At 40.4% G+C, this 21,259-nt stretch overlaps 1 protein-coding gene and 1 pseudogene across 1 annotated transcript; one reads left to right on the top strand and one right to left on the bottom strand.

The window, feature by feature from the left end:
- The first annotated feature begins 1,840 nt into the window (after positions 1–1,840).
- LOC138013509 (uncharacterized) lies at positions 1,841–3,517 on the top strand (annotated as a pseudogene).
- Positions 3,518–7,401: 3,884 nt separating this feature from the next.
- LOC138052661 (uncharacterized) lies at positions 7,402–21,259 on the bottom strand. Its single transcript, XM_068899205.1, has 3 exons — positions 20,619–21,259; positions 9,511–9,709; positions 7,402–9,292 (listed from the first exon to the last, which is right to left on the bottom strand). Exons 1-3 carry the CDS (start codon positions 20,689–20,691, stop codon positions 9,052–9,054), a joined length of 513 nt encoding a protein of 170 aa, XP_068755306.1. The 5' UTR covers positions 20,692–21,259; the 3' UTR covers positions 7,402–9,051.

The raw sequence follows: 21,259 nt of genomic DNA, 5'->3' as shown, positions 1-21,259 counted from the left end.
CTATATGTGAGAAACAGTTAAATTGCAATAACCACTTTAACTAAGGAGTTTGACTTTCAGATCGCAAATATTTATTTTTCTGGCAATCAATACCTACATCTCCTACATAGAAATTAGGACCTTGTCAAGAACCCACCTTAAGACTGAATTTCCAAGTACCCCTATTTTGCCAGACAAAAAATATATAGATGTTCGTATATGCAAGCTTTTGCTATTGTTTTTTTTTCTCTGACTAAGACAACTTTGTTGGTTCTGGTCAGACTGTGGTTTTAATTGTTAGAATGCTTCTGATGATCAGCTGTTTTGGTTGGTTGCTCAATTAAGACATACTATTGTTCATACAATGTATGATTGTGCCAGCAATAACTTCTGTCATCAACACATACATTAACAAAACAATTATTGTTATTGTGACCAACAGCACTAATTCTCTTTTTACTTACAAGATTGTTTACTTTTCCTTTTCAACAATCACACATTATCTTTAGTCATACTTTGTCTCTGTACGAAGCCAAACTGAGTTAGGCTTGTGACGATGGCCATTCATTGTTTGTTCATTCTTACGACCCTCTCTCTTCCATCAGGTTGAGTTAGGCTTGTGACGATGGGCATTCTTTGTTCATTCTTACGACCCTCTCTCCTCCATCAGGTTGAGTTAGGCTTGTGACGATGGACATTCATTGTTTGTTCATTCTTACGACCCTCTCTCTTCCATCAGGTTGAGTTAGGCTTGTGACGATGGGCATTCTTTGTTTGTTCATTCTTACGACCCTCTCTCTCTTCCATCAGGTTGAGTTAGGCTTGCGATGATGGCCATTCATTGTTTGTTCATTCTTACGACCCTCTCTCTTCCATCAGGTTAAGTTAGGCTTGTGACGATGGACATGCTTTGTTTGTTCATTCTTACGACCCTCTCTCCTCCATCAGGTTGAGTTAGGCTTGCAACGATGGTCATTCATTGTTTGTTCATTCTTACGACCCTCTCTCTTCCATCAGGTTGAGTTAGGCTTGTGACGATGGACATTCTTTGTTTGTTCATTCTTACGACCCTCTCTCTTCCATCAGGTTGAGTTAGGCTTGTGACGATGGCCATTCATTGTTTGTTCATTCTTACGACCCTCTCTCCTCCATCAGGTTGAGTTAGGCTTGCAACGATGGTCATTCATTGTTTGTTCATTCTTACGACCCTCTCTCTTCCATCAGGTTGAGTTAGGCTTGTGACGATGGACATTCTTTGTTTGTTCATTCTTACGACCCTCTCTCTTCCATCAGGTTGAGTTAGGCTTGTGACGATGGACATTCTTTGTTTGTTCATTCTTACGACCCTCTCTCTTCCATCAGGTTGAGTTAGGCTTGTGACGATGGCCATTCATTGTTTGTTCATTCTTACGACCCTCTCTCTTCCATCAGGTTGAGTTAGGGTTGTGACTATGGACATTCTTTGTTTGTTCATTCTTACGACCCTCTCTCTTCCATCAGGTTGAGTTAGGCTTGTGACGATGGCCATTCATTGTTTGTTCATTCTTACGACCCTCTCTCTTCCATCAGGTTGAGTTAGGCTTGTGACGATGGCCATTCATTGTTTGTTCATTCTTACGACCCTCTCTCTTCCACCAGGTTGAGTTAGGCTTGTGACGATGGGCATTCTTTGTTCATTCTTACGACCCTCTCTCCTCCATCAGGTTGAGTTAGGCTTGTGACGATGGCCATTCATTGTTTGTTCACTCTTACGACCCTCTCTCTTCCATCAGGTTGAGTTAGGCTTGTGACGATGGGCATTCTTTGTTTGTTTATTCTTACGACCCTCTCTCTTCCATCAGGTTGAGTTAGGCTTGCGACGATGGCCATTCATAGCCAATTTCAGAAACGTGAGGAAGCTGGGGATGAATTGCCACACGCAGCGCATACTGGGATCGTTTGGGTAGTCAAATATCGCCATGTTGGATTTTTCAACATGAAGCCCGTGAATTGTTGCGTGCCTCTTTGCACCAACAACTTTAGAAATTCACCTAACCTGTCTTTCTACCGCATCCCGAAGGACAGCAAATTGCAGAAGAAATATGTAGTGTTGATGAGAAATAACAACCTAAAGTTAAAGTCGGGTAACACTCGGATTTGTTCCGCGCATTTCGAAGGGGGTGAGAAGCTGAGCCGCAATCACCTACCAAGTATCTTTCCTTGGACCAAGGGACACAGCAAACGGAGAACTTTATCCAGGATAAGCCAGGAAGATTTAGTTAAGAGGGCAAAGATTGAAGGAAGACCTGAATTGGAAGAAATTCTCTCAACCAGAGATGATACTGATAATATTGTTCCCCATCCAGAATATTCTGTCAATCATTGTATCAATGCTTGTAGTTCGATTGAAGAGAATGTGGACCTCCTATCACACCAAGAATCTGATCATGAACAACTCAAGGCAGAAAGCAAAGAATTGAGATATGATACTACTGATAACATTGTTCCCCATCCAGAGTATTCTGTTAATCATTCTTTCAATGCTTGTAGTTCGAATGAAGAGAATGTGGACCTCCTATCACACCAAGAATCTGATCATGAACAACTCAAAGCAGAAAACAAAGAATTGAGATATAATTTAGAGGAACTGAAGTTGAAACTTAAGCAGATGGAGGACGAGCTTGAGTCTGTTAAAATTGAAAATAAGTCTCTACGACAGGACAATTACAAATTAAATCACCCTGTATTTGATATAACTAAGTACAAGGAAGATAGCAATATTGCTTTTTATACGGGATTCCCAAATTGGGATACCTTTAGGTTGTGCTATAACATGATAAAGGATTCAGCTTCTGGAATTATTTATGGTCAGTATAAAAAGAAACACAGGGAGGAGAGTATCATTGGAAGACCAAAATCTCTTTCCATATTTGAAGAGTTCACCCTAGTGATGATGATCTTGGTCACAGATTCGGAATTTCAGAGTCCACGGTGTCTACTATTTTCCATGCCTGGATGCATTTTCTACGCAAAGAGTTTGAAGGGTTTGTGTCTTTCCCAAGAAGAAGCTTGTTGCAGGAGAAAATGCCCAAAATTTTTAAAGAGCTCTATCCCAAAACAGTTGTTATCATTGATGCTGTGGAGTTTCGTATGGAGTCCCCTTCAGCCCTTGACCTCAATTCGGCCTGTTACTCATCATACAAAGGAACAACAACCATGAAAGGACTGGTAGGAATTAGTCCTTTGGGAGTGGTGTCATTCATGAGTGAGTTGTATACTGGTAGCATTTCCGACAAAGAGCTCACAATGGCCAGTGGACTGTACAAATTGCTTTCCCCTGGAGATGACGTAATGGCCGATAAAGGGTTCGATATACAAGATGACCTGGCCAAATATGGAGTTACTTTAAACATTCCAGCATTTTTGAAAGGGAATTGAACGAATAAAGAATTGGCACATTTTTGACAGGTGCCTACCTATCCTTTTAGCACCTGTTGCGAGTGAGATATGTTTAATGGTTGGAGGCCTCACTAACTTTCAGCCTCCTTTGATAGATTAGAAGATTATAAATAGAAAAACTGTTCATTATGTTCAATAAATACACTGATGACATGTACAACACAAAATTGGCTATGACCAACATATTTGAACAGGCAAGCTAACCACCACAAGAAAGCATCGGTGATGGTTAACTTACCCCATTAACTATGTTGGTTATAGATAATTCTGTGTTTTATATTAACCCACCAACACAGCTCAACAGTTTCTTTAGAATAACCAAAAAATAGAAATAGACAAAATAACAATAATTGCTAGGCTGCCCTGCAAGTGGCAAACAAACAAGAAAGTGTAATCAGGAAAGTTCAGTTGAACATTGTTTTTATCTGTTGGTACTAAAGGCACACCAATGTTAACCTTGCAAAATACAATGAAAGCAACTCTTTATCCTTGTGCCAATGAAATAAATAATTTGCAAGTAAATTTATTATGGCAACCTTAATCTCTGTAGCCCATACTTAATCTTTAGGTATGCCAGTTCTGTTGTGACATACTTTGCAAAAAAAGAATCCAGCTGATTCAACACTGGTGACCAAAATTCAGCATTAAATGTGACTTTGACTGCCAATATGTCATTACCAAGTTTGAAAGTTTTGTCTGGCTGTTCAACAGCACCCTTGATGAGAAAAACTGTCCATTCTTTATTACTAGTAAACATTTGTTGTTAACTTGATAGTAATATTTGTGTTGTTTATTAATAGCTATTCCTAATGGGCTTTCCTCGTTCAAAACAACTATGCGCTTTCTCTTAGCACAATCAAGCAATGTTTCATTACAGTCTAAAAAAATCAGTTTCACCTCCACTAAACCTTCACTGGGGATTTCAGAGGGGTCAGTAACAATTCCATCAGGGCTAGCAGCAAGAAATCCATGGGTTGCACTTACAATCAAACCAGAAGGAGCAACTTGTATATCTTTTCCCTTTTGTTTCTGTAGACTTATGTACTCATTGATAATTTGTTTTTCTCTTCTCAAACCCTCTTTCATTTTAGAGGTTTGACATTGCTGTTTGTATTGGAGAATTTCCTGTACTGCTTTACTGGGAGATGTGCTTTCCTTTAAAGTAGCAACACGATGACACTTGGAAGCAGTAATTCGGTACTTCCGGTGCAAATTCCACTCATCAGTTTCAGATTGTCCCTTAGTTTTCCTTTCAAGTTCTGTAATCTCATTCTGACTTAAAAAGAGCCTCTGTTTTATTTGGTTTGCTTTTGTGCGAATGTCATCCAGGCTTGGGGGATGTACCTTGATGGGAGAAATCTGAAAACTGAAAAGTGACATGTCACACTGAACTTGACTTCGATCCATGGTGATGTAGTCATGGTACTGCAATAAAGCAGTTACTGTTTCTTTTTCAGTTTTCTGTGGCAACAGGAGACTTAAACCTATTTTTTTGCCAGTTTTCAATTCGGTTTCCTTTACCATATGAAGATAGTTACAAAGCCTTGTGTTGTTTAAGAACTTGTGCTCAGCTGATGCTGCTTGTGAGTATGTGGGCTCACTGGGAGGGGGTTCCTTTTCAATTTTAGCCTTCCCATGCACAAGTTTCGTAAACTTGCAGTGAGAAATTGGTACATTTTCAATCTTGCGCTTTGGTTACAATATTCCATTGGCATGGTTTTGATGTACAAGATACTGTGTCTGCTTCTCTTGCCTGGAATTTAAAATATTGCTCCAGGGCAAACAAAGTTGCTGCCACATTACAACGTCTATCAATACCTGCTGGACATCCGTCGTAGGCTTTGACTACTTGGCCAAGTGCATCCATAACTATGAAACAGCTGTATGCCTTGCTCTTCTTCATGGAGGGAAGTACCTGACTTTTAACATAAAAGTGGTCATTCAGTTTTTGACATTTGATGGACAACACATGCCCCGACTTAAAGAAATTGAAGCCTTTCACAAGGGGCTTCGCCGTTGAAAGTTCTTTCTTGGCATCACACGTTTAAATCATATATCTCCAAATGATTTCGTAATTAATTTCTGGAAGGACGCTTAAATTTTCTGAAAACCCGTCAGATGGAAAACTCGAGGGAAGTGTCGCTAGCATGATTTCCTTGATAACACCAAGTTTTGCCTTCCTTTTTGCTACATTTAAGCCTCCATCTGGATCTTGAAGCTTGCTCAGGTGAAGGCCACCACTAATGTAATCTTTAACCCTGAGACAAAAATTAAGTAACCAAGGAGAAATGATTAAAGCTAGGGATGTGGCAAATGGTAATTATCGAAGGAGGTTTTACCGGGGAAGTGCTCAATATGTATATGCCAAACCTAAAATTCTACAGGATTCGTTACATTAAGTGTACATAGCATAGTGTCTTCACTCCTGACCTCTGAACCAAATCTTCTTTCTTCCCCGTAGTCTTCGCTCCTCGACACAAAAGCCATCTTTGAAGTAGTTTAAGACTACATTCCTCCGGTGAATCCCTGGGAAGTGTTGCACCTGGAATATCTTCCTCAGAAATTGGGATGTTATCTAGAGAGACTCGTTTTCTTTTTCTGAAAAACTTTTAGATTCACAAAAGCTCATTGAATTCATATTCGCCGCCATATTAAACTGATGTTTGTGTCTACCCAAACGATCCCAGTATGCGCTGCGTGTTGCAATTCATCCCCAGCTTCCTCACGTTTCTGAAATTGGCTATTTGGTGTTCATTCTTACGACCCTCTCTCTTCCATCAGGTTGAGTTAGGCTTGTGACGATGGCCATTCATTGTTTGTTCATTCTTACGACCCTCTCTCTTCCATCAGGTTGAGTTAGGCTTGTGACGATGGACATTCTTTGTTTGTTCATTCTTGCGACCCCGTCTCTTCCTTCAGGTTGAGTTAGGGCATTCATGGTTTGCACTGAGAACTTTGTTTCCTTTTTGGCCCTCTATTCAGTTGTCTATCAAGTGTCATTGGGAGGAAGATGCTCAACAGTTGTTCAGTCATGGTAACATTTTCAATTTTATTAAAATAGTTTATGTAATGGAGAAAGTCCATTCATTTTGACCAGTTTAACTGCTAGACCTATATGGCCTGCAGAAATTTTACTGATCTTGTTATCCATCCAGCTCAAGATGTCTGTCATATTTGGCGAGTCAAAGGAAACTTTTTTTAATTTTTCAGTTGAGCTGGAAAGATATATAGCTAAATTTGTTGACTGCTCTGCACCATGATGACAAATAGATCTTATTGCCTCAAGCTGTTTTTTTTTTCGGCCAAACCGCAAAGACATTCATGATAAATAAACATGTTTCAACTTAAGTGTAAGGTTTTTGCATCTAAGAATTACAGGGGCTCGAGTCTACTTTTTACAAATACTAACAATCACAGGATGCCCACATAATGTGTTTGACCCTTGGTATTATTAAATTTAGAAGCAATGTATGAGAATAGCAAAAAGTTCCATATTATTGTACAATTCTGGGATAAATATTTGCATATAAGATGAGAATAAAGTAACCTTCATCCGAAATGTTCTGCCGTGTCGTTATTGTGGCTGCTTGTGGGAAAATTTAGCGATTTCAAGGACGTGTCTTGCTCTGGTAAAGGTTGCTACAATTTGCCATTTTCAGCCATAATAACAAGAACACATCATTTCAGATACTTTATCCTCATCTTGTGTAAATATTTATTGCAGAATAGTACAATAATATAATTATGGAACTTTTCGCTATCCTCATACATTGCCTCTAAACTCACCCTTTGTGTGGGTTCCCTGTGATAACAATGATTAGTGAGTCCATAGCTAGATCTGAAAACTCAATCAGCATTACTGCTGGCTCTACCCAATTAATATTGGTCTCTAATTTATTTCCTTTTTAATTATTTTTCAGGCCACCATGGAAATAGCAAGGAATTGGACATCAGCAATTGTGTAACTGAAGAGATCGATAAAAATGTAAAATGAAGAGCTAGTTCAAGTTGTTGTTCAAGTTGTTCTGCTTTATTGTAGACAATACAGGTTTATCCTAGCAAGTATTTTATTACTTTTGTCTACAATGTTGCTAGGTATTATGAATTCTGTGCTCGCTTTCCAGGATGATAAAAGTCTCCTAAAATTCAAACTGCTCGAGACAGCAGTACATGTAGAGTATCATACTAACACAAGAACTACAGCTGTGTACTTCACAAATTATGTAGTAGAACTAAACAATAAAATCTAAGAAAGAACTATTTTACATATATAATTATAATAAATGTCAATTAAAATGTCTTGCGCTTGCTGGAATGAAAAAATCTCTGAACCGGTTTGTTTTAAAAGAAACTCTAAATGGTCTGCGTCGTCGTAATTCCATGAGTTGATCTCGGTTATCGAAAGGCAGTAAGTGATATAGACAATCCAAAGGATTGGAGACAATGCTGTCAATGACCTACCATTTGAAGCGCTTCTCTATAATGCTTATCATAACCGTATATAATTTTCAAGGCTCTCTTTTGGACACGCTTTAAACTTAAGCTCAAATAATTGGGGAGACTATAATGGTAGACCTGACATCCATAAAGTAAGACAGATTGAATACAAGCAACATAAAATTTTGCTAATTCTGATGATGGTACTTTAGCTCGCTTTAACAGAGTTAAAAAGTAAAGACGCTTAACGGCCTTTTAATCGTCTCAGAAACGTGAGACACATTGCTTTGAACGAGACAGTTTTTGCAAGCGAAGGTAGCTCCAAAAAGAACTGTTGCGTAAAACTTTGCCCTTAGGGAATCTTTATTGATATTCATGTGTCAGAAAATGAAGTGAAATGACGCTTTTGTTTTCGTATTTTCTTTCCAATTAACGATAATTCCCTAATTGCAAGGTATAATTGCTACATTAACATTAACGACTTGTTTCTTCGCGTTTTCCTCTGACAAATTGTTTTGAAAGAAACGTAGTAATGCGCCGATCGAATCGAAACTTCAACTTTCCCACGGGCAAACCACGGGCATTTGACTATCTTCTGTGCCCGGGGAGTGGGGAATTTGACCTTTGCCTGCGTGGGGTGGGGAAAATTGAACCGGAAGTGTCAGGTTTCAAAATTTTGTTTTTTTCGGGCGCCGAAGTTTGCTAACAGCTATAAAACACGTGTTTGGACGAGATAGAAGAGTTTAAAGGAAAAGATGTAGCATTTATAAGTGATTGGCTTACAAAAAAGGTCTTCAAGAGGTCTTTATTAAAGACGACAGGAGCCGACGACGATTGTTCTTTGATGGGGTATGACAGACAAATCCTTGAAAATCTGACGATAGGGTAGGGCATTTGAACACCATTTTGGCCCGACGGGGCGGGAATTGGAATGATCCAATCTTCAAAAGTTCAATTGCCCGGGGCGCATAAGTGGATGATTCACCGCAAAAAAAGCAGCGTGCAGCATTATGTCACCTCGGTTATTCTTAACCTAAAAATGCAAGTATCTGCTGTTTTCACTTGGTGTTAAGAGTTCCCGACCTTATTATTATTTTATTCAAACCGATATGTCTCTTAAGCGCCGTAAACAGAGCTGTCAGAGTGACGCGCAACTCTGTCTTGATCGTAGTGCGATCTGAATCGATTTAACTTACACTAAAACTGAAGGAACGCCGTAATTTTACTTTTTTGGGGGTCCTCGTATGAAACGGGCCGTCCATACTCTACAGGACCGTGGTTGCCGGAGAATACAAGGCGCACGAGGTTTCCTAGCCTGAAGCAGCTGTTTGGTCTATCAAGCACTGCATAGTCCTCAAACAGAGCAGCCTGTCCACCTGCATGCATCCTTGGCTGTTCCTCGGTGCTATACTCTTGTCTCTGGCGAACCCTTTCGAGTCTGCAAATAATGATCATAACAGATGCTATGTTATACACTTGCATACCTTTCATGCCCGAAATTCGCTTAGAAAAATGTTGAAATTTACAACTGTACAAAATATTTTTCGCTGGTATTGCCATCCTACGTTGCATTTTTTCTTTTTCCGTGTCTTAATAGAAATGCTCAAAGATTTCGTTTTTAGCAGATCACAGTTATCTGCTTAGTATTTCACGTACCTGTCGTGTGACAAATTTGGATCTTGGTTGAGGAGTGATGTTAGGGTAGCCTTGTACATTAGCCGCCCACTCTCCGGGACAGTAACTCTTGGGCTGTGTTTTCTGGTGATGTCTATATCTTCTGAATCGTCAAGGTACTGGTTGTTCTCTAGCAAAGGTCTGTCATTTGCTTCTTGACATTCGAAAGCTTGGAGATCATCTTAGAAAGACAACAACAACCACCATAAACAAAATTAAAGTGCACAGATGTTTCCAGTGATTTGGCTAAGGAGACCTGAACATAATGACACTTATAGTACCTGCTACGTCTGCAAAAAGTGCTAACAGTTTGTTTTGGATGTTTATAAAAGTACAGATCATTGTCCATGTCACTTGTTTTTTCTCTAACTAGTTTTTTTACATATTTCAAGTTGCATCATCGTTGGTAATCCAACATTATTAAAATAACGATATGTAATTGCGAAGGTGGGTGTATTTGGCCGAAATATAGGTGGAGTATATATAGATATAAAAATTTGCATTGATTAAACGAGTTGACAAAGGTTGAATTACCACCGTGAAAGATTTAGAAAGCTGACGTTTCGAGCGTTAGCCCTTCGTCAGAGCGAATGATTTCCCTCTGACGGAGATCGAATGAAATTTTGTTTCACTCTCCCACCGACGCAGTACCACAGTTTCTTTAGAAACTTGAAATCCATTATATAGAAATATATATACACGGAATTGTAGGATCATTATATATTACCTGAAAGACAGGTGCCACCATTTCTTGTGTCATCTTCATCGCTAACGCTGGAATAGTCGTCTTCTTCGAGACTAGTTCTACCCTTTTCAAACTGATTTCCTGGATACCGGAAAGGTTGATAAAACCAATCAGTTTCCTCCATGCGTTCGCCTTCGCAATTACGACCGCCATGATTGTCGTCACCGTCGTCATCACCTGACACCATATTACCACAAGGATCATCGGGAGCCATACCGACGGAACGCGCCAGGGCCTAAGCCATCTTTATGTCTACCTTCCACGCGTCTACCACCAACTCAGGTGTGGGCTAATCATCCAAATGAAATTTCGTAAAACCATCTAGATATTGGTGGGCCCAAATACTTTCTTGTTTAGGGTGAGGCTTTGCGAACTCTGGTGCACTGGGATCAACCTGGATCTGTTCCAGCCGAATCATATGGGACGTATTTCTTTGAAGATCGCAGAAATTGTAATTGTGGTGATTTCCTACCCACTGCCCGTTCTTGCTCCAATAATCTTCAAGAACGTCAGAACCAGTGAGGTCAAGACGGCATTCTTGGTGTGGGACGTTGTCGCGCATGTAGGAGATAAGCAGAACAGCAAAGTGGCATTAAATGAGGACGTCTACGTAGGTCTCGCGCGTCATACAATTTCTACGCAGGGCTTAAATCGGGATGTCGTTGTACGTAATTGTGCCAGATAGCAAGGAAGTGGGTAACAGTGGCTGCGTACTTGATTCGCGTCTGATGAGTAGCAACACAGCTGCAGAGAATCTCAACGTAATACCATACTATTAATAGATACGTATTTGTGCCAAGTAAATTTGGATTAGGACGCTGGTTGCCACCGTTTCCATTCATCAACCTTTTAAGACAATGTCTCACTTTAGGGAAGGACAGTTTTTGCGCAGATGCCCAGTTCTGTCTGTCGTCGACGTTCAATATCACTTAATCCCAAGCCATGGTCATCTAAGGGAAAGGTATCGTGGACTAGCTGGAGGTGGTTCATGTGCACAAGATACGGCCCCCTAGTCAAAACTCGACTTGCGTGGTCAAGAGGATTCAGTAGCTTCTTGTGGTTGTGAACGTAGTCTTGGTCGCATAATCCACGGAGCACATAACCTCCACTGGGCTGATCTTCTCTTCTACAAGTAAACACGAATCCCAAATCACGGGATACTGGTCGGAACTCCGCGTTCTCCACGACTTCACTGTTACTGAGCTGGAGCATTATCTTTCTCCTCCTGGAGTCACCATCAGAGCTGTTGCCGATCAAGGGACCAACAACAGACTCTATTTCAGCCTCATATAGTCTTTGTACCTCTTGCCATTGTCTGAAGACAAAGTCCGAGTCAAACTTGTTACATGTGGGCATGATTAACACAGGTAGGCGAGGTAGATTTGGATGAAGAGGATTCAAGATAATTGCTCTTGCGTAGGTGCCAATTTTGAAGTTGTTAAACGCCGATGTTATGGCATTATAGCCTTCCTCACCATCACCAACCGACACACTGAAGGCATCAAGGCACTGATGCTGATCGCCACTGACTCCACAGAATCCAAGAAGCTCATCTTTTGCTTCATTGTAAGTAACTTGACCAATAATGGCAGTCTCGTCTTTAGCTGCCATAACAGGAACTGACGATAAGCCACGGACTTTCATGATGTTTTCATAGACGCTGCCAAGCTTCTTAAAATTTCCTTCCTGGATTCCACCACTTAAGTCAACCCAGTTTTGATTGTGCCATCGGTAAATGGAATGCACTTCAGGGCCACACATGTTTAAGGCTACAAAATTAGCAAGCCTCGGTCCACCCCACAGCAGGATGACCTCTAGAAAGAGTTTGAAGGATAACTGGTAACGTCTGCTATTCTTCTGCACATGGACGTTTTACGCGATCGTCGTCAACACTCCTATTAACGACTGCTTATCGTCAAGCAGTCCGATGTCTGCTGCTCTTTGCAGATTATGGGATATTGACTTCATGGAGCCACGCCTTGCAAATTCGCAAAGTTTCTCTCTGAGGCCTCTGACACGAATTCGTAAACGCAAATTCTTCGCTTGATAAAAGAATAGCTCTGACGTTTTCTGGTCAAGAGTCGCTTTTTGGTCCCGAAACTTCTGTACCAGTTGGAAAATCGTTGCGAACGGATGCAAGGTCCCTTTCTCCGTCTTCATTGCAGGACTCAGTCCGTCGAAAGATTCGCTTTTTAAACGACTTTAAAGATTGAATTAAGGCACAAGCAGAACACATATCGTTTGTATAACTACCAGCGTCTGCTGCACTGTTACAGTTATAGAACTGCGAAAGGTTCCTTTGATTTCTTCCACCTTTCCTTCTGTAACCCTGGTAAACATGTGAGTGATGTGGTTCTGGATACCAACTTATCCTACCACCATCCTCCCCTGGTTAAATGTCATTAATTAACAGCTTTGGCTTAACAGAAACAGTTTCGCTATTTACACTGTACACATATGAACTCAAATAAAATCCCTGGCATAGTTGTTTTGCGGGAATCTTGCTCAATCATGCAATATCAGTTGAAGGAGTGTTTCGAGCTGGCTTGAAAAATGACGTTATTTGTCGTGAGGAAACGGACTCTAATTTGGTCATCTTTTGCTGATGAGCAGCACTTCCTACATGCTGAGAGAGATTACCTATCACATTTCGTGAGCCAGCCAACGAAATTTCCTTCGTACATCCTCGACAGACTACACTGGTTTTCTTGTGGATAAAAATGTGTGGGAATCTCTCGTCAATCTGAGCTTGAATCTTAGCTAGGTCAATCGGAATGTTAGAATCTCTGGAATGAGCTATCATGGCATTGGTTTTATGCATTTGTGTAGCTCGGTGCTGCCGCACAAAGTGGGGCCCTTGGCGAGCATTTCTTAGGTTAACATCAATTTTACAGACGCTGCAATTTGCAAATGGCTTGTTTTCCTTGATGTGCAATAATATACTCACACAATCGATCCCCTTATTAGAGACAATGGCGTCAAGTTTCTTTTGCAATATAACGTGAGCACTACTGTAGGTCTCTTCTCCTAGCTTTGTCGAAACTCCCTCCTCTGATGCGAAATAGCCAAAGTCTTTTTGAACGTCATCGTTCAATTGCTTGTATTGTAGCGGCACCAAACTCGTCTTGGACTTCACTATAATCGCCAACACTTACTTCACCTGTGCAAGGTCCAGCTGCTTGCTCCGTGTCGACACTGATATCATCATTCGGTTCGGTTTTTTTGCTAGTGGTTGCGATGGCTCTTTTTCGCGCGAGTGCCTTGCTGGGGGGTGCCCACAGTATTCACAAAGAAGCCCTCCTTGTGCTTCGTATTCGTCGCATTCGCAACTTAAACATCGTCCTCTTTTAATTCCTCTTTTGTCTTTGCCCATTCTTGCTATGGATGAATCGAGTTAATCGTTATCCTAAAGCTGCAATTTAAAACCTCCACAGGTACTCATACTCTCAAAGAAGAGAGAGTGCAGTGACATATCTTATTTAAAAAGTTACCCGGTTGAAAAAAAATGTCACCAGTGTGCTAAATTTACTGCTGTGTTTGAAAAGAAACGTGTACAAATATTTGCCATTACATTTTACTAGCGATTGTCACAATGAAAGTTATATTGCGCCGCACGTTCCCACGTGGACGCGCTCGTGGCCAATGTAAAAAAAATGTGTAAAAGGGTAACAATTTCAGCCCACAAAATTCGATGCCATATGATATTATGCTATCAGTTTTCCATACACGCAGTATCTGTGGTTTTTCCGGCAGATAAATATGATTTCCGGTAAATTTATGCAATGGTAATTTAAAGAATGCCAAAAAAGACAAAGAGCATCTGATAAACATTGCTGCGAAGACGCGGAAAACCGCCTTTTTTGGAGTCAGTGTCACATCTAGTAGAGGTCATACTTCTTTTAAAACAGCAATGGCAGAAACTACTGTGAATCAAAACAAGGATGGTTTAAAAGATGTGGAACTGAATGCAAACATCAAAGTCAAGTGCATAGTAAAGGGATACCAAGAATGTGAATTTGATGTCAACATTGGAGAAGAATTTTTAGCGGAGCTCCGCAAGGCGCGAGCGCGCGGAGCACCATAGCTAAGAAAATATGGTAGCCCATCGATGTGAGAAAATTTGGTTTTATAGCCATGACGTCATGGACGTCCGTACGTCCGCCCCTCCGTGTATGCCAATGTGACCAGTATCACGTAACCATATCACGGGCTCAAGTTTAGAGCTCATCGAGGAGGCATTACTCCAGTTTACACTCGTTTACAACTTTTTAAGGATTAAACCACTGCAAAAACCGTGTACGATCAAAACTTGCTCTACGTTGGATCAAAATAGATCGTGACCACACCAAAAAAAGCTTTTAAAATGGAAAATATACTGCAAAGGTTGGTCAAGACAACGTGAACATACGCGTTGTGACAATATTTCGTCTGGCCAACACCAGCCTTCTTCAGGTTTATTGAATTTTCACAACTACAGGATGTATTACTGATGATCCGACTACGTTAGTTGTACAGACCTGAACCGGAAATTCCTCCCTCGCAAATCGATGTACGGATGTTTTTTTATGACAAATACTGCACGACAATTTGCTGAGACATTTCATGGCACTATGTTGACCAGCAGCACAATTAAAACAAAGTTTTTTGTTTACTAGAAATGTCCTCCGTTCGGCTGCCGTGGAAATCTTATCACATCTTGAAGATACATGATTACTACTACCACAATAGACGTAATTGTTGGTGTCACAATCCTGAGAGTGAAGGGCACGTTCGCTTGAGACATTAGGACGTTTGGGTAAGGGGTTGCCCTTTGTCGGGTTGCCTTTCTCAAACCCTTTTGCGATTGCGTTTGTGGCCCTCCACTTGCGCAAGGCCTCTAGTAATTCCTTAAAGGACCACGAACGCCAATCACCGCCCACGTGCGTCACCAATTCGCTTCGAAGAAACTCTAACTTTTTCACAATAACATAATAAGTTACGCCTTGGACAGAGTCGAGTTTTTCTAACGTTTCCAGGCTTTCAACTGTGAACAAACGTTTTTCATAAAACTGATGGACCTTGGCAATATTTTCTCTGTTATAGCTGGCAATTCGAGTAAATTAATGACATATGCTCCCGCTATTAATTTCTTCTGGGTGCCAATATTTTTCGCGAAGATATTTCAGAGCTCGCTGATAGCCTTCTTCATTGAATGGTAGACCATCTATAGCGCTTAGTACTCTTGAAACCAATAGCTCCTAAAGTGTGAGAACTTTGTCACCGGAGGAACGTTCTGAGAATCTACCATTGCTATGAATTGGTTTTCAAAACGCACCCAGTCGATTACGGTCCCTTTAGAAGGGGTAATAGGGAGTTGGGGAAGCTTTACAATCGACCTTTTCTCTTCTAGTTCATTTGCTTGAGGGCTGCTTCAAGCTTCTGGTCGAGTAGCTGTTTTTCATAAGCCAGGTCTTTCCCATGCGCTTCTTCACGTTCAAGGTCATGCTTCTCCTTTACAATTGCATCAAGGCATTCAGAGAGCTTTTCCACGATTGCATCTGTCATATTTAATTTCTTTTCAATCCCATCAAACCAAACCTCCACCGTTTCTTCAAACTCACCCTTAGAAAACTTGCTCTCCGCGATAGATCCTCTCAATTGATCGATTTCACCAGCCAAAGATATGATAGACGCACGTTGCCGATCAATGGCTTGTTTTTCAAGACTTGCAATGATCTCATCAAGCTTCTTTATCCCAAGATGAAGAGCCTTTCTCCGAAGACATCTTTACTCGGAGACTGTCCCGTCGGAGGTGCCAGTAATGTGGGAAACACGAGAAAGAAGCCCACACTTGTCACAGTATCACAAGATTTATTCACCAGTGAGATGGAAGATCTCTCACAATTACAATTCCCTCAAAATCAATATGAAACTATAGAAGGCTTATTGCCCCCGCAGGGTTCTGGGCCAAAACCCGAGGAGGCAACCTACAATCCTGGTCAAAAGTTGTTGGGAAGGTTGCGCGCATCACTTCACTTCACACCTAATTCGATTATTCTAACTATTGGCTGAACTATTTGGGAAAGAGCATGCTCTTGTGGCCCCCCTCCCCCATATTCAATGTTGGAAGAAAAGTCACCATTTTGTTTGGTGCAAAATCCAACATTGATAAGGGGGGGAGGGGGGCTATCTCAAAAGTGACGCTACCTTCCCAACACTTTTGTCCAGGATTGTCTGAAAACAATTGTAAACAGTTTTCGTCGTAAAACACAACATTTACGGAAGATACGAAGTTGTTATTCTCCATAATTACAGTTCGATGAATTATCTTTATTGTTGTTGTTATTGGGCACCATTTATGCCACATCCACAAAGGCGCTTTTGGAAGGGATTTTCCGTGACACAACATTGCGTTACAACAGTATCTTACGCAGAGGTACAAAAATGGGCATTGAAAGTCCGATGTTTCAACAATTTCAGAGGCAATGAATGTGGTAGACTACTTCAAACAACTTGTCAAAGTGTCTCAAGTTTGTACACTTTTATCGCGGCATTTGCCGAAACGTTTCCCGCAACGTTTAATAGCTTTGTACGGCGGTGCCATCTTTATATATATTTTTGGTACATAAAAATTTCTACCTTGCTAAGCTTGATTACTTTCTTCTTAATTTGTTTAGCACGAATATACAACAAGAATAACATGAAGTACCCATAATGCTGTTTACAAACACTAGATTACAATCTGTAGATTACATCGGTTCTCTGCGTGTTATTGCGTGCTTCAATACTTCCGGAAGAGAAAGAGAACAAGGAAAGAAGAAGTAACAAAAAAATAAAAAATAAAATAAAACTCCTTAGAGAGGAAAAGCCCACTTTCGCAAAACATTTTTAGTGATTTTTTAGCAGTAGCAATCTCTTTTAGAATGGCGAGTCTTTCATGCAGCCGCCAAAGGAAAGTCCGGAAACAAAGCTCCTCCTCCCACCCACCAGCGCAAAAAAAAAAAAGTTGCAGCAAGAATACAGTAATTTAGTGCCTGCCCATTAGGCGACCTAACGTGGCAAGCGTATAAAAAAATACTTGAATTTAACAAGATCTGTTCTCGTGTTTTTTCATACCACCAAATTTGAAACTGATTCCAAAAGGAGGCAGTTTTGATGCAAGAGACTGAGAGGTGGTCTAATGTTTGCTTCTCGCTTTTACAAAGGAAAGGGTGCAGCGATCGCTGTTTTTTATGCCATCTCGGTATAAGCTCGCCTGAGAGGGTAATATGTTCTGTAAAATTTTGTACTGGAGCGTTTTAAGCTTTACGTCTATGGTGATTTTAAACGGTAAGCTGTAGATCAAAAAAGCTATCTGCTGTCGGCAGCTCATATGTTTTCTTAAGGTGTGTGATTTTTAAGACTCTTTTTACAGAGGGACGGAATAGCCTCGATTAGACCACAGTATGTAGTAAAGGGTGTAATCATCTTAACCTTTGCATTAAATTCCGAAAAAGTAAGGAACTTTTTAAGTTCGTTCAAAAGATCACTTACGTAAATGATATTGCTAGTGTACCAGTCTTTATAGAACACAGGTTTTTTGTCGATCAAAATCTGACAACTTCAATACAACTTTCTTGACATGTTGAATTCTTGTAGAAAATAAATAGTCTCAAGAATATTCCTCTTTTGCTAGAAGACCTCTATCATACATTTGATCGGCACGTGTGAGCACGGATCAACCAAATCTCCAACCTGCGACACAATCCTGAGATAGTGACAAAACCGATTACACCACACAAGATAAGGGGTAAAGTGGTGGGTCACGCTTCAGATATTTCTTTGCAATAGTCTTGCTTCTAAAATGGTTGAAACATCTGAATATAGAAAACATCTAACATGAAAACGAAGAGCATACGAGCTTAACGGCATGTGAGCAGCTTTGTTCCACGCTTCAGGATATCGCACCGAAGGATATACGATTGCATGCCTAGAAGAGGAAATGTAGGTCACGTTGATTAAACAAAACAAACATGAGCTGTGAAGAATCGCAATCAACCGTCTTAAATTTTCCTTACTGATATCAGTTAAAAGTTATGAGAATTTATTGATTCATAAAGGAAGGTAACATCCACTACACTGTAGTTGATTATTTTCTTAGTTTACTCTCTGTATTGTCTCAATTGAATTCCTTCTTAAGGACCTTTTTCGGTAAAAAGGGAAAGTCGACAAAGAATCCCCGACCCTCGAAATGCTACCGTCGACTCTCGACCCTCGACAAAAAGGCAGACTCTCATTTATCTACCTAATTACATGTACTATAATATGAAAACATCACCATGTGCAGCACATATTAATTGGAAAACACCTCAACTGCCATCCGCATTAACTTGGGCGGGGGCAGATGTAGTGAAAACTATTACTAGTACTAAATAGAGCTTAGACAAAAAACTATTCTTGGCTGCCAAGCCCAAGACCACAAAACCGCCAATTGGCTAAACTAAACTTACGTGGTTTTACATACTAACCGAAGGAAATGAAACCTAATTCCGACTCTCACTAAATCGCGTTTACATAATCAGCCTAAGTCTATTTAAAAAAAGAGGTCGCTAAAAAGAACTAGACCCTCCCTGACGGTACACTGGGTTGCCTGTGGTACGTGCACCGTTCCAGACAATTTTTTCAAGTTGGAGGGTCATTAAGACCATTTAAGGGGTCACCCAGAAGTCATACCAGCAGAGGCCCTTTGAGTCACAGGTTCTCACACGTTCGTACGACGAAAAAAATCTGTCCTTGCGTAATATGTAGCTCTAACAGTGCACGATATTGTTTTGGTATTGTCTACCATTGTAGTGCCATGGTAGAAGCCTTGGGTAAATAGCCTAAGAAGACATGTGGTTACTAGCAAAGTACTGAACCCAGAAAGATTGAAGAAAATAAATGGGAAGTGAGAAACATTGGCTTCTAGGCTGACATGTTGATAAACTTCTTTTCACCACAAGTTTAAGCGTGCCATCTGAGCATCTGATAGCTTTGTAATACTAAAGTTTACTAAAGTCAAGCCCTCTCCGGCGGGATTAGTGTCTGGATGGGTGACCAAAAACATATACGCCTTCGTAAAACAGAAGCATTGGACCGAAAATACTATTAACGCTAACAAATGTTAGCAAGGTACAGATTTTGTTAGCTCGCTTTACGCAAAAATAAATATTGATGCAAAAGTAAATGAATATTGATACACAGTTTTCAGAAAGAGCAGAAGGAAGTTTCCAGGACAGTCGCTCGAGAATAACATGTTTACGAAATGAAAACAACATTAATTTTGAACCGTGAATATAAAATATAAACAGTTACGATCAGCGACAAACATTTTGGGAGATTTTTGCTACGTTCAATTTTGTTATTGTACGTTTTGGCTGCACAAATAAATCGCAAAATCGAAAGTGACATCGCCGGAATTCAGCGGGCGCCGTGATTACTAGTAAGTTAAGGCGGCATGTTTACTTGCCAAACAGTGAAGCATCTGTGTCAAATGATGGCAAGATACCGGGTTTTCGTAAGTTTTTTTTTCTGTCAAGTGTTATGAGGTTTGACAATAAATGAGCGAATTCAAAACAAAGATCACAATCGCCCGCCATTGTTTCTGCAAAGTCCAAAATTTACTCTCCAAGACGAGGTTATTTATCACCAGGTAATTCCATCATTTTGGAAATAGCAGCTACTTCATTATTCACCGGCGTCACAATTTTTTGCTGATTTTGGGGCTCATTTTGTTGAAACTCAAGCACGCTTCCAACAGACCTGTTTATTCTCATGAAACCTTTCCTGCTTCCAGAGTTATACTAAAAATATCCTCCCGTATCACGTTTCAACCTTAAGCTCGAAAACTCAATACACAACATGATATTATAATTCACAAAGGCAGAAAATATCACAGAATCCTTTTCCAGCTAAACATTTTATTGAAACAAACAACATAAGATGAACTAAAACGCCATTCGCGTTGCAATGACTTTCCATTGCTGGTTAACTAGAATAACAAACTCACGAGGCAGAATGTATCTTTATGTTTAATTAAGTTAGCACAACACAAAAATCCTAACCTCATTTTGACACGAAAATGCTTTACTATTGCCATAAAAACTATCCAGCACACATATCATAAAACATGATGAATTCATAAAGGCCACCTTTTCCAGCGAACAATTTTTTGAAACAAACAACATATTTGCTATTATTGCGTGCGTGAAGAGAAAAAACTCAATCGCGTCAAATATGCGCAATATTACAACAAACTAAAATTTCAGGATCAAACCGTTTCCTTGAATAATGAAGCACTAAATAGACGACAAGCTTTCTTTCAAATAAGTCTTGGCTGTCACATTACCTGAAGACTGTGCAGAGTTGATCACAGATCCACTTAAGGTGTTCGATTCGTTCTCTGTCATTGTTGAACCCATAAGTTACCAGAGAATTTTCCATTTGGTTTCAGTGTTCTTCATAACAACACACTTGGTAAATATTATTTTAGAAATGCAGCTCACTTTGATTTCTGCTCGATGGGCGACAGATTGTTGTCGAAGTCCATTACTCGTCGCTTTTGAGATTCCAGGTGTTGGTTTTCACCGCCTGCGTAGTTTATCCAACAGACTTGTTTAAGGATCCAGTAAAACGCCATTCGCGTTACATGACTTTCGACGCCATTGCAGGCTAAGTTAATTATGCTATTGTGTCCACCAGAGAAATCTAAGCAGTTCCACTACCCTCTCGATCCTAAGAAAATACGCGCAGCAGGCTCTATGCACAAAGATACCACTTACCAGGGGAGTGACAGACAAGACTTTTACCGACACGGAAAAAAAAATAATAATAACACCGAACAAATGCCCTCCATTTCTAGACTGGGATTGCCTACGGCAACCCAGTAAAAATACTCGTGTACAGTTTCCGTCAAACTTCCCCTCCGCGAGCGTCGCAGCAATGTTCAAAGTCGGAGATTTTTCGTAGCGATCGTGCAACTATGTACTA

This window comes from Montipora capricornis, chromosome 1 (assembly GCF_036669925.1).
Source record: "Montipora capricornis isolate CH-2021 chromosome 1, ASM3666992v2, whole genome shotgun sequence".
NCBI lineage: Eukaryota > Metazoa > Cnidaria > Anthozoa > Scleractinia > Acroporidae > Montipora > Montipora capricornis.
The sequence above is the reverse complement of the archived record's forward strand: the minus strand, read 5'-3'. Positions and strand labels throughout refer to the sequence as shown.